General features: G+C 47.2%; 1 protein-coding gene across 1 annotated transcript in view; it reads right to left on the reverse strand.

The window, feature by feature from the left end:
* Positions 1-8,145: 8,145 nt before the first annotated feature.
* Positions 8,146-14,483, reverse strand: part of CDS2 (CDP-diacylglycerol synthase 2) — a 48,417-nt gene continuing 42,079 nt past the window's right edge. Inside the window, exons 9-13 of the mRNA XM_039863775.1 lie at positions 14,176-14,244; positions 13,077-13,229; positions 11,495-11,614; positions 10,958-11,061; positions 8,146-10,695 (exon numbers count right to left, since the gene is read on the reverse strand). Of these exons, the coding sequence (XP_039719709.1) occupies positions 10,566-10,695; positions 10,958-11,061; positions 11,495-11,614; positions 13,077-13,229; positions 14,176-14,244 (576 nt within the window). The 3' untranslated portion in view covers positions 8,146-10,565. The remainder of the gene's footprint in view (positions 10,696-10,957; positions 11,062-11,494; positions 11,615-13,076; positions 13,230-14,175; positions 14,245-14,483) is intronic.

Consider the following 14,483-nt stretch of genomic DNA (forward strand, 5'->3'; position numbering starts at 1 on the left):
CCAGCTTATGCCTGTTGAGTGATTCCTTCTGATGAGGGGTGGAAAAGAAGGGGTGTGGGGGGGGTGGTAGGAGGAGTTCGGGTCTCAAAGCCACCACAGAGCCCCTCAAATCGCACTGGCCAAAACAATATGTGTTATTTTGTTATAAAAATACTACTGGGATAACTGGTAACATTTGAATAAGGTTACCTTATAGTAAAGGGGCATCATGTCTACAACTTTCAAACAATTCAGGAAAAAGTGTATGTGAGTGTGTGTGCGCTCGTGCATGCGTGCGCTCAGAGAAAGATAATAATTAAGCAAATGTAGTAAAATGTTGACATTTGGGAAATTTGGGTGAAGTATGTAGGGAATTCTTCATACTATGACTTTTCTAAAAGCCTAAAATTATTTCAAATAAAAAAGGTAAATAATTGCAGCTCATGAAGCCACCCACCACGGTTCTCCGGGATTTTCTCTAGAAAATGATGGAGTCCATAAGAAACTGCAAATTTATTCTCCACAGAGCCCCATCCTTGGCTCCTCATCATGACGACAATCACAACAGCCATGGTAGGTAGGGAGTATAGCAACCCTTGAGACAAAAGAAGGGCAGTAGCTACTAGGGGTCTTCAGTTCCCATAGGACCCCATGTGCACCCCCGGCAATGCACACAAGTATTCACAACTACAGGCAATGATAGGGGACCTCCGAAAGGGTAAACTTGTGTGTGTCCACATGTCAGCACAGTGAAGGGGCTGGAAGGCATTTCTTGTAAGAAAGAGTGAAGACTAAGATGGAGAGCTTGGGAAGAGAAGGCTGGGAAGCGAGGGGAGGAGGTAGCTGGGGCCACATCAGAAACATTACATCCTCCAGGCAAAGAGGAACAGACTCAGCCTGAGAAGCAAGACAGATGAGCACTGGGTGGAGGTTCCGGGAAGCACACGTCATTCTACACTGTGGCTCCTGGTGTGGAACATCATTCCAATGATTATACCAGAAGGCTCACTCAAGACACTTTGACGCTCTCCTTCCCCCCACCTCTGACACCCCGGCAGAAGGCAGGGCCCATTTGTGGTGGTGGGGGGTGTCTGAGAGGGGATGGACTCACTGGAGGGAGTTTCAACCACTGGTTCTCAACCTCGGCTGCCCATTGGAATCGCTGGGGAATTTTTTAACACACTGATGCCTGAGTCCCACCTCCAGAGACTCATATTATTGGTCTCAGGTGCTGCTTGGGCATTGGGATTTTTTTTTTTTAAGTTCCTCAGGCGATTCTAACGTTCAGCCAGACTCATTGGCTTGTTGGACATGTTTTGACCTTAAAAATGTGCTGAGGTTCCTTGTTAAAGCTGAGATGAAACATTCAGGGAAGTGGCCATATGATTTTACTCCATTTGAGAGCTCCCTGGGTTTTGGTTGATTTAAGATCTGGCAATGTCCTTTGGTAAATACAGAGAGGTGATGGTTTTCCATTTAGTGTGTCACGGTCAGGCCATCGGTCCATTCTCTGGGGCTTTCCACCCCAACTGCCTGTCCTCTGAATAACCAAATACAGAGGTCACTCTTGCTTTGTTTCCCTCCTCCACCTCCCCCCAAGAGACCAAAATGGTAATGGTGTCCTTCCTCTTAGAGGAAAAGGGCTCGGCTATGGACCTTAACTCTTCTCCGTCAGTGACCTCATCCAGTCTCTTGGCTTTGGGTGCAGAATAATACCACCCCGACCTCCTCCTGGACTGGACATCCCCACATGGATACCTCATGGGCATGTCAGACCTACTGTGTCCAAAGCCGAATTCCTGATCTTCCCTTTCTGTTCTACCTCCCACCCCAATCTGTCCTCCTACAGCCCTTTTCAGCTCAGAAGAATGGCAATGCCATTCTTCCGGTTGCCCGGGACAGCAACATCACGGCTTTCCTTGAGTCTTCTCTCCCACGCCATATAGAATCCTTCAGCAAATTATGACAATCTGACTATTTCTCACTGCACCACCCGAGCTGGGCCACCATCCTCTCTTGCCTGGATTATTGCTGTTGCCCCTTCTCTGTCTCCCTTAGCACAGCAGAGTGACTCTTAGAAAACAATCATATCAAGTCCCTCCTTGGCTCTCAACTCTCCAACAGCTTCACATTTTGCTCAGAGTGAAAGCCAACGGCCTTGGCTCTGCATAATTACCCACTCTCTCCTGGACCTCATTTCCCTCCACTGCCCCTCCTCACTTACCTGCTTCATCCACCACAGTACTTTCTCAGACACTGGTGTCTTCACACTTGCTCTGGGCCTGCCTGGAAGTCCCTTCCCCACATCCCTCAGGCGTGTGTCCATTTCCCCGAACACCGCCTTGGCAGCAAGGCCTGACCGCCCTATTTAAAATTGCAACCTCTCCCAGCAGCACTTCCTGTTCCCCTCTCCTGGCTCTTTCCTCCATCTAACACCCTTCGCATGTGTTTGCCACCCTCCCCTAAAATGAGCTCCATGAGGACAGGGACTGTGTTGGCTCTATTCGTTGCTGCATTTCCAGTGTCCAGATAGGGACGAGCATAGAACAGGAACTCCATAAGTGTTTGCTAAACGCATGGGGATTGTCAAGGATCTGAGGTGGACAGTCACCAGATGCAGATGGCTGTGCAGGTGCCCGGGGAGGTGGGTCCTGATGTCAATGACTGGGGCCTCCTCAGAATGAGCAGAGAGAGCTCATAGGCTTAGACAAGAACCTTCAGCAGATGAACTGGGCACCGGGGCGTCTACCACTTCCCCAGCACCACACAAGCCCCTGGCTCCTAGTACAACAAGAGAGCAGGCAGCCATGGAAAAGTGTCGGGTTTCTCATCAGCCTTGGAAACCAGTGGCCTGGAGTCAGACTTTGTTGGATGAAGGAAAAGTGAATAAACGCAGTGTTTTTTGCACCTTGAGTTTTGGGAAGCAATTCATTCTTCAAGTCCCCACTGTGAGTGAGAAAGGCAGAGGCCCCTGTCCAAAAGCCAAACAGTCCAGAGGGCCCATTGGCCCCAGGCATTAGCCCAGGGGGGAGGGGGGAGGGGGAAGGCTGGCCCTCTCACTCCCAGGACTTCAGTTTACAATCCCTGATTATTTTTTATATCTACAGCACCTGGTCTTCCTAGGTGATCTCCCATCCAAAGAGTAACCAGGCCCGACCCTGCTTAGCTTCTGAGATCAGACATTGGGCTTGTTCAGAGTAGCATGGCCATAGACACACCCAGGACTTCAGATTCCAGGCATCTTCCACCTTCCCACGAGGGCCCCCAGTCTCACTAGGAAAGCAAGAGTCCTGGGGTGGAGAGCACCGGTGGCCTCCTGGGGCAGGTGCTGTCGACAGTGGGACTGCAGGTGAGCAGGAGTTAGGCAGGCTGAGGGGAGCCAGGGGAAGGGAGAGGAAAAGGAAATCGGGTAGAGGAAGCGGCCAGGAGAGCAGGAGAGCAGAGCACATGGACCTGAAATCGTAGAGTTGAGTGTGGTAATCGGAGCTGAGAGTGGGTGAGAACACCCAGGATAGTTCGGTGCGGGGAGAGCCTCAGGGAGAATGCCACCACCTAAGGGCTGGCAGGGCTGGAGAAGAGACGCCCAGAAAGGCAGCTGAGGAGCAACAGCCAAGGAAGCAGGAGGGAACCCAGGAAAGCAGGCTGCCGAGGCCAAGGGCGGAGGGTGTCTCTAACGGTCGGCAGCATCCTGCGAAGTGACACTGGTTCCACACAACCAACCCGCCGTCCCACAAGTCAGCACTCCCCACCATCAGGAAGCACGCAGGATCTAGAATTTAACAGATGTTTATTTGTATAATAGGAACATTCAGGTATATAAATAAGGTAAATACTTTCCAATGTATAGTACATCATGTTCTGACACTGGTGAGAAAGAATCTACATTGTATTGTTCAACACTGATGAGAAGACCCGGAGGACGGTCAGCTGTGGCACAAACACACGGATCTAGCGAAACGCCAAGTCAGGTAAAGGGTGCAGTGGCTAGAAAATATTCCCAGCTCCCTTTCTAGTCTGGAGCAAACCCAGGCCATGAACCTAATGGAGGTGAGAAATAGGAGTTCCAGCAGTTAAGAGCAGAGACAAGCTGCGTGGAAGCCATCAGCAAACATCATCTCGCTTGGGACCAGATCGCTAGGCTAATCCTAGCTACACCCTCCAGCACCACATCCAGGCAAGGCCCTCAGGAGGCCGCAAAAGGCGAGGCCCTGCCCGAGGCCTGGGAGACCACTGCAGGGGCCTGGCAGCCAATGGGAGACACTGGCAGTGATGTCCCGTGCCCCCTGGGAGCCTTTTTCTCTACAGATAAAAAGGCCCATTAGATCCAACAATGAGGGAGGAAGTGCCAGGCCTGGCAAACATGAGTCCAGAAGGACAAGAGGACAAGCCTAGGATCAGTCTGTCACAGCAGCTCCTTACTAAACACCCCTATGACCATGTTCTCATTCCTACCATAATCATAACTTAACTGAAGGGGAGAGGCCAGTAAACGCAATGGGCCTCTGGGTCTGGTCCTCACTTCCCACTAACACCCAAGAAACAGTCCACAGTCAAGCCGGTAGTTCTACGGTTCCCTCCATTGCCTTGAGAATGTTGTGGGTCCTTTTTGTCAACACCATTCCTTCCCAGTGAAGAACACTCCACCTCACACATACCCTCCCGACTCCATTTCCACCTGAAAAACTAAAAAAATATTTCACTCAATCCAGTGCCCGCTCTCCCTTCGTTCATGAATCACCCACGTGATCCCTTGCTAACCTAGAATCCAACAGAAACACCCCACATTATCTACCTGCAGTGGTCACCTGCTTCTATCCTGTTAACATTTTGAAGCATGACATAATGAAACACAAGGCTCTGGCTTGTTACATTGTACGGGTGTGGGCAGAGCTTTCAGGCTTTCTGTGTGTATCATAATCTTTTCCCCACTCTTCTTGGCCCGAGATGTCCACTCTTACAGGGCACTGCTACAGGTTCTAAGCTGTGTGCACAGAGCACAGCCCTTGGCCACAGGGGGAAATGGAGTCCAGAGTGAGTCACAGATAGACCTTCGCTGCCCACGGAGCTGAAGAACCACTGGGCAAGAAGAAAAGGCCTCCCTCCCCATAGAAGGTCCAGACGAGGGGCAGCAGGAAGTGGGCAAGGCCTCAGGCAAACTGTTGCCACTCAGTACGGAGAACTCTAGAATATCCTCATGTCCTTTCCTTGTATCAGGCTGGCCTTCTAAATGGGTGCGAAGCAACCAGACGCTGTAGGTGGGGGTTCAGGTTGGACTGCCCCTCTCAGAAAGCCAGTGTGGCTGCTCTTCAGCCCTTGAATACCCAGGCTGTGTGCAGGGCGGGTGGCGGTGCAGTGGCCGGAAGCCAGTCCCTGGCACTACACCAACTTTGGTTCGGATTCTAGCTGAGTACAACAGAAATAATAACCACTTACTGAGCGCCGTATGCCAGGAACTGTGCTAAATGCTTGTGTGCATTATCTCATAAAATCCTCACAATCCCACAAGAGGTTCTGTTATCAGACCCAACTGGGTCACAGTTGCACTTTGTAACCTGCCCAGACCTAGCCTGACATCCATCTTCTTAACCACTGCCCTCCGCCTGCCATGGTGACTCTGTCCTCATGTATAAAATAGGGATGATAATACTCAATCAAAGGTTGTTTTTGGATTAAAAGGGATAATATATGTAAACCCATAGCACTATGCCTGGCACATATTAAACACTATTACTATTATTGCACTTATTCCTAATAAATACACTGCTGATAACTTATTGGCTCAAGAATACAAAGAAAAGGAGCCTCAGCAGACAGGCATTTGGTGGAGGAGGGTAGGAGAGGGGACAGGGTTTCCGAACAGCCAGAGGACTTGAAACCCACTGGCTCTAAAATCTTAGATGTCACACATTCTGCTCCAGATTCTCAGAAATCATCCACGTTCTAAAAACCCCAACACTTTAGCATCTAAAGTATACCTCCCAAACTGCCCTCACGGCTAAGATCTCTTTGCCTTTGAAAATATGATCCACATACAAACGGGTAAAAGACTTAATTAAGAGGCAGCTCCAGGTAAGAGCAACAGCCTCTACCCACCTGAGAACCCAGGTGAGCAAGGTCACTGGTGGTCAAAAGGGGATAGGGGGTGGGGAAGGGGGTGCATCAGTACCGGGAGGAACAGAAAGATGGGACCACTTTCAAACGATACAGGCAGTCAGCGTCTGGGACTCTGTTGCTGAGAACGGGACCCACCTACTGTTGGAGATGTGGGCGAGCAGAGTCCAGGATCAAGAGGAAGTGAGCCTAGAAGAGACCTTTAAATTAGGCCCTTTCATCACTACTTGGTCCAAATGCCAGCAGCCTCTGTCGGTCATGCCACAAGGCCCCCATCCAACAAGGGAAATCAAGTCAGGAAGTGAGAGCTGCTCCATCTCCTTAAAAATCAGAAGCTGGGAAACTGTGTGGAGTGTGATCAAGGGAAAAGTAAGTTTGCTTTGACCAAGAACAGAATAACAAGGCTCTGCCCAAGAATCAGCCCCTTTCTTGAGGGAGCTCATGGTTTGTTCCAGCTGCTGCAGCAGCACAGTGAGAGTCTGCCAATGGTTGACTGTCCCGTGATGTGTCCACAACAGTCACCTGGACATCCTCCTCTTAGCCTTTCCTCCCTGCCCTGACTTCGGAAGAACAGGAACCCTGAGTTCAAATGAAATCGCCCCTCTCCACTCAACCTTTTTCTCAGCACATAATCACAAGCTGGGCACAGATGTGAGTTACTCCAAAAAAACAAAAAGCAATGGTACCTAAGATTTGGGTGACATAGGAAGAAGTCATTTCAGCAATGACGTATCACATTTGGTAATGAAAATCTACTCCCTAGGAAATTGATCTTGGGTAGGCTTCTTAGGGAACAGGCCACTGCAGTGGTTTTCCAAGCAATGATGCTCTTTGCCCTGAGTCATTCGCATCCTCCACCCACCCACCCATCCCTGTCAACATCAGGAATGCTTCAGAGCCTGCTGGGAAGTCGCTGGCAGTCTGAAAGTCTGAGCTCAAGGATCCAATCAAATCAGCCTCAGGCCAACTCAGCAACTAGCTGAGACTCAATTCACAGCATCTTCTTAGTCTCCCTTAAAATATATTTTTGGGTCTATGGCTATGCCACCCTGAACACGCCCGATCTTGGAAGCTAAGCAGGGTCAGACCTTGTTAGTACTTGGATGGGAGACCACCTAGGAAGACCGGATGCTGTAGGCATAAAAAAATATATATATATATATATTTTATATATATATATATATTTTTTTTAACTCTTGTTGCATAACATCAGTCAACTTACAGGACAAGAAGCCCAGAGGGAAAAGATAAATACCATAAAAATTATTTCAAAGTCCACCTGTATAAGGTTAAGTGACATTTCGCCCCTTCTAAGACACTAGTTTCAAATATATGTTATAGAATTATACAACAGTAAGAGTAAATACTGTAGCTACTAAAATGCTCAGAATATGAAACAGGCAGAAAATAATAAACATAAATTAGGTCCAGGCTGCCTCAGAGAGTTTCACTTTCAGGAGTAAAACATAAGCGTGTTCTTTTATGATGCTGAGCGTGATTAAGGGGGTAACATGCACACAGAAAGAGAAAGAGACTCAGGTGTCCTGTGAGCAGTGACAAGTGGAACTCACCAGGGAGGACGCCCAGGCTCAGCCCTCTACAAACACTCCCTGGTTTCTGTAATGCCTTTGTCCATCAGCTCCTTTATGTCACTAGTCATGAGCTAGCAGCAACTTAAGCTCCAACCTAGGTCAGGCCACCTAAGGCTTGAGGGAAAGAATGCTGCAAAATTTCAGGTACACTTACTTCACTTTCACAAAGGCCAGTGGGACAGGGACGATCCAGTCCCTGCCCTGGTGGGCAGATAGCAAGATGGAGTTTTGACTTCACCACGTGACCCTGGGGAAACTCTCTCCCCTCAACTTCCTCACCAACAAGGTGCTCATGACTCTCACCCAAGGTACCTTAGAAGGCTGTTGTGAGAATGCATAGGGTTTAGATTGGAAAACAAAAATCTCTAAATCGAGTCTGCATACTATTTATAAATGCAAAAACAAGTAAGAAATACAAAGTCACACATGCAAGTGAGAAACTGAATTCACAACAAGAGAGGGCAAACAGTTTCAGCCACATTTTATTTCTCACACACACACACAAAAATGTATCTGAAGCAAGTTACGTCATTAGGATCTGCACAGGTATTTGTTAAAATAGTCTCTTAAATCTTACCTGAAAGGTGAAATATCTTCAATAAATGGAAGAAAGAAAAACATTGTGTGATACAGACACAAGGTGGCACTGCTCTCCTGACTACCCCACCAGGAAATTCCATAGTTCATCAGAAAGAATGTGGGGAAATTGGAAGAAAATTAAACCCAAGCTGACCCTCTGGCCTTCTTGCTGACAGCTCCAGTGAGCACCCAGCTTCAGCTTCCCAGGACACCCAGATTCCCCATCAGTGACCACAAAGGAATGTGCCAGGTATTTTGATCCCAAAGGCAGCCCTATTCAAGAGTGGCTTTCTGCTGGTGGGCCCCAGCTGAGACTCCCTGCTCCAAAGGACCCCATCGTATGCCCCCAATGGGACGACACAAGACAAATGAGATGCCCTCTGTCTCTGGTTTGAGAAACCAAGTTCATTCTTCAAGGAGAAAACTAGATTTGTTATTCATCACTTCCACTGTTTAATTTGTTGCTGAAATACTGTCTCGTCTTCAGGACAAGCATTTAAAAAAGGACTGAGGGCATCTGTTTCTTGGGTGCCCAGTACCCACAGCAGCCTCTGGTGACATGAACTTGCTGAGCCAGAATCACCGAATACTGGAATCAGAAGAAGGCTCAGAAAACAAAGACCCAGAGAGTGACGCGCCCTGTCCAGGTTACATAGCCAGGATTGTAACCCCGTGCGAAAACACGTTTTGTTTTTAAGGGGGACTTGGACCTGAAAAAGAAAGGCCAAGTGCTCAAATGGAAGTAAAACTTCAGAAGAAAGAAGCTGCTTCAATGCTGCATGCACGTGGAAGGTCATGCAGTGACTGCGAGCTGAAGTGTCTACAGCAGTCTGCCCTGAGCTGGACGCTTCAGTGATCTGGACAGAGTGTGAGTTTTCAGGGCAGCAGGAAGGCTGATTTAAGCAGAAACAAAACAAACCAGCACCAGACCAAAGTGCTGGGGCAAAAGCCATTACACCCTCGCTTGGCAATGAGAACAGCTGTGGCACGGAATAACGGAGCACATTCGAGCCTCGAATTCTCTCTCCTGTACCCCCTTCCAAGGTCGACCTCACGCTTATAATTAGGAAGGGGAAAAAAGTAAATCACAGTTTGTGTGTTTAAAAAAAAAAAAAGGTCCCCCAGTAAAATACAAACTACATTTAACTGGTCACATTATATAAAAAGTGTGCATTTAATCTTCAGACTAGTCAAACCTCTAACTGGTTTGGGTTTTCCAGAGTTTTAAGCAAGACTCTGTGGTTTTAGTGAAGAAATGACGGTACAACTGAAATCACTATAAGAAATAAATGATTTTCAAAACATACACAACACACGCTTGCCTTAAGAGTAATATAATACAACACAGCAGCTACATGGTGGTTGGTGAGGCAAAGGGTGCATGAACGAGAAGCCCTCTTTAGGCAGAGGGCTTTCCCTGCCTAACGGGAAAGCCCCCAAAAAGGATTCAGCAGCAACCCGTCTACAGCACAAACATGAATGCCATCACTCCCTGAAATGACACAGTTAGCTGGACCACCCTAAGGAGGGGCCATCTGAGCCTAAACATGTGGGAAGAGGCTCGGTTACAGTACATTCTACTGCATACGCTTGAAATATTACAGTGTGGTTCTTTTCTAGACTATTATAAATAATTTTTCATGCTTTCTGAAGAAAAAAACTGAAAACTTCTTTCAGTCTGTGATGAAGCAAGATGAACCCATATCCTATAGCAGATCTCATGTTCCACAGGATTTCATGTGGACAGAATGCTTATCTGATCAATAAGCCTTTGTCCCTCCAGCCTGGAGCTCCACGGCAGGGATTACAGCTCAGAAGATGGAAGCTCTCCAGTAGCAAAGATACCTAAGCCGTGCGCCTCTTCCCTGCCGGGGGTGAGTAGGAGTACAAAGACAGGTATGGGTGGCCCTGAACTGGTTGGACACAGATAACGGCCATTCTCTGATCGAGTCCAGAAACCGTTCAATTGATGGACCTAGAAGTGCCAAGCAGCCACTCCTGAGCTGGGCAACACTGTCTCTCAGGTTTTTTTAAAATGTCTGCTTAAAAAACCCAAATGGTTTTACTCCCATGACTTCTTTCCAAATCACAGCTGTAGTTTCCTTGCAACCCAAATCGTAAGCACACAGACTATATGTACAGAATTTTTTTAAACCCACAGATAAAAAAGACTCTACCAAAAGAAAAGAAAACAAACTGAGTTGAAGTTTTGTCATTGTCTAAGTCACACTGGCTGGGCTTGCCTTGGAGCGCTGCCCCCTCGCTCAGTCCTGCTCTGGCTCTCCTGGCCCTGTGTGGCCCCTACTAGTCCTCTGTGGCGTCTGTCAACATCCCCTTGTCGGTCAGGTGAGACTTGAGTGTGTTGAAGATGTGGAGCTGCTGGTCTGGCCGCAAGGTCATGAACTGCTGAATCAGCTTGCTCGGGTTCGGGCCCCTGGAAGAGAATGCGAAGAAACAGCACTGATGAAGGCCTAGCACCTTCTAGGGCCTGGTCATCCAAGTGGCTGCCCCTATCTATGGATGTTCTACTAACGGAGGCAGAGGGGCCTCAAGGGATCCATAAATAGTAATTCAAATGTGGAAAACCACATTTGTAATTGGGATGCTTTTCACTGAAACTGAGATGTAGCTAAAATTCTAGAATTTCACCATACTTAAAAATCTACCAACTTGGTTCAGATAAAAAAGCACCGTACCTGATAAAACTGGCGATATACACATTGACAAAGGTGGCCATCAGATACTGGCAGTCGAAGCGATCCATGATGCCTCCGTGGCCAGGAATGGTATTGGCAAAGTCCTGTCAGAGGCAGAAGGGCTGGTGAGCCTGGGCTCAGCCAAGATCGAGGCCTGGCCTACGGTCCCACCTCAACATCCAGCCACTGTTCTGCGTAGCTGAGGGAAACAGATTGTGAGCCATAAGCACTGACTCAAACGCTGAGGCTATAACAGGACACGATCTTATTCCACTACAAAATGTTTCTTTTAAAGAAAGACGTTAAGAGATTACTAACAAATAAACTGAAAATCCAACTACTGAATTTTAATGGAAACAATGTCTTTTTATTTAACCTACCAAAATTTCGTGCATGGCTGAAGAAGAGCACACGTTCATAGCCTAACATTTTGAAGGGGGTGGTGGCTGATGGTGGGGGGCAGGAGGAGGAAGGCAGAAGGGAGGTGAAGAGGGGCCTGCTGGCAGACAATGAGAGAAACAGAGAAGGTTTTCCTACTTTGATTTTAAAAGCTCGTTTGAATCCACTTGCGAAGAACCCTCCAAAGGGACCGATGAGCGAGGCAAAGGTGGAGAGGGCAACGCTGTGAATCTGGAAGGGGTACATCCGGACGATTTTCTGAGAAGAATAAATGAAGCGAAAGTCAAGATGCCTGTAGGCCCAGCCTTATTACATGTTAACGTAAATAACTCTTTGCACAACTAACTATATCCGCCCCTCCCTGGAAAAAAATATTAGTAAGAAGAATGATTTTTTAAAAAGTCTCTAATGTCTGTCTTAACAAAAGACATTAAGATATTCTGTATTCAGTCTCTTAAAATCTGTTGTTTTGGTTGAAGTATATGAAGAAAAACCAGCCTTACACAAATATGTAGTTGAAAAAAAGGAAGAGTATTTTAGTACTTTTTTAGATAATTAGTCTTTGACATTATACCAGAATTTGATAAGTGGTAGTTCCTTAAAAATTTAGTGCAATGTGGAATCCTATCAATGAACTTTTTGTACTCTTAAAATTCATTGTTCTACCTTGCACTTTGAATGAATGATCTTTTACCCACGGATAACTATGTAACACCATGCATTAACCATTTAGAAAATACTGGTTCACTGAGTTACGTCAATCTTCCAAATATAGACACATTTCACTACACAATGTCAAAACATTACATGTTAAAATCACCACAGATCTCATCAGAAAATCCGTTAAGTAAGAGAAGCTGTCAAGCTCACAGTGGCAGCCACACACTTTCCAAAATTCTACTTTTCACTTGAAAGCCGTATTTTACCATTGGTAACAATTAGTTGTTTTCGTTGAGCGACAGGCTTACTTCATTCATTTTCAAGAAAAATGTCTGCCACATATCCAAGTCTAAAACACTCGTTTGTCGGTTCATTTCAAGTAAAAACTACATTTCTATAAAAGAGCAACTAGTTCAGTTCATAAGTCAAGCAAGTACCCGCATGTCCTTTAGACAAGCAAGTATCTCAGTATTTAGCAGAAGTGTTTTATGCGTACTTTCCATTTTGGTACTAAGGGTATTAGAAAGTTGTCTATTCAAGGTTCAAGATTTAATAAAATTAATAATTTTACAATTTCACCAAAGACACTCTTAAGAGGAACTAATTTTTTTTACTGCGAGGGTGTAGCATGAAGAATCGAACGACTTAGTCCAGTTTGGTGCCAATGCCTTCACTCACACTAAGGGGCCAGCAGGTTTACCCGACCACTGCTCAGGCACCATCACAGCAAATGTCAACAAAATGAAAAAGGCAAATAATGTCATTGTATTATTATGGAAACAGCTGTGACCTCACAGACCCCCTGAAAGGATCTCAGGGTCCTCCAGGGATCCGCAGAGCACACTTTGAGAACCACTGGCCCTAGCGATTTGTGGTGGGAGGGAAGGTCTCCTCGTGCCTCACCCTGAACAGACTTAACAACTGTCCTATACCCTTGGGCTTACAGCTTTGTGGGGAGAGGAAGGTAGCGTTCTGGAGGGAAGACAATGGTGGAGAGGGTGCTCTGTCTTTGTGTTACTATCCCACTGAGGCTGGTTCGCCCCATGGGAGTGGGACATACCCAGCCAATGGCCGACTGGATCACCTCGGGAATGCTGTACTCATGCAGGCGAAACAGGTCCGAGGGCTCACAGTCCACAGTGAAGCTGTTGGTGTCGTTGTTGTACTCCACGGGGCACACAAAGCATCTGTACCCAGACATCACATAGGACAGCTGAGGATGAAGAATAGAGAGACAGGCAAAGGAGACAAGTTTTGCCACCCTGCCTGAGCAACAGACACCTGGTTTGGCCATGTCCCTCACTGTACCTAGCACCCTCTAACTGCAAGCCACACAATAAATCAGAGATCTAGGTTTCACCACATGTGTATTTTATCTGAACTGGGCGTAGGAGGAGTTTCACAGCCCACTCAGGTCTCACACATACTTGCCCAAACACCCAGTTCCTGAATGAATCCAGGAAAGACCTGAGGAATGTGGGCAAAGGGCAAAGAACTATAAGAAGTTTCTCCCCACTTGGGGGAGCTACAGGCCATTTTTCTCAGGATCTCTTAACTTCGTGCTAACTGGAGGCAGGTGTGGGGGAATGTACAGTGAGTGAGGGGCAGGCAGCCAAGAGAAAGAAGGCTAAATAAAAGGCACTATGGCAGGAAGTCATCAGTGAAGGGCAGCTAGATGACACTTCAAAGGGGAGACTGGCCTAGGGTTAGAAAAGGGAGTGGTGCTCTGGAAAGGGCTGGAAGATCATCCACCTAAGGGCAGGGCACACACAGGAGAAAATCTGGGCTGCAGTGGCATATCTCACCTCACCCTTTACTCTCCAGAGCCAATCAAACTGACTTGGAAATATCAAATGCCTGGACAAGACCAACGCCTGCTGACTGTTGGCATGCCTCGCATGAAAGAAGGACAGGGTGTGCACGGCCCCTGCTCCTTGACTGCCAAGACCCTGCTTGAAAACTGGCAGATGAAGGGCAGCTGGTTATGCCTGTGCAGTTATGGAGCATGCCGTGCTGGTGCCCCTCTTCAGGGCAAGGTCCCTATTCAGCAGGACAGAATCCTTGGCCTTGGGAGACAGGCTCTCTAGCCCTGGACAGGCTTCAAAGGAATGTGTGAGGCCTCTGTCCACTCCCCTACCCAGCCAGGAGCCACCACCTACCAGAAGGCCAAATAGCACGGTAGCAAAGAAGCCCCCGATGAAGCCTTCCCAGGTCTTCTTTGGGGACAGCTGTGGACAGAGAGCAAGTTCTTAGCAAAGGATGCTGTGATAAGTCTGGCTTTGGGAACAATGAATACTTAAAAACCTCACTGTTAACTACCTCCCCTGAAAAAATATCCCCATGCTTGCTTTCTTGGTTCCCTGCATGATTCATCTCAGTTTCCTTTTTGTTTCAATTGGTCATTCAAATCATTTAATTATATCATAAAACAGTATACTAATTAAATGGCAACACACAAATTCAGATC

Source organism: Pteropus medius, unplaced genomic scaffold, assembly GCF_902729225.1.
Source record: "Pteropus medius unplaced genomic scaffold, Ma_sr-lr_union100, whole genome shotgun sequence".
NCBI lineage: Eukaryota > Metazoa > Chordata > Mammalia > Chiroptera > Pteropodidae > Pteropus > Pteropus medius.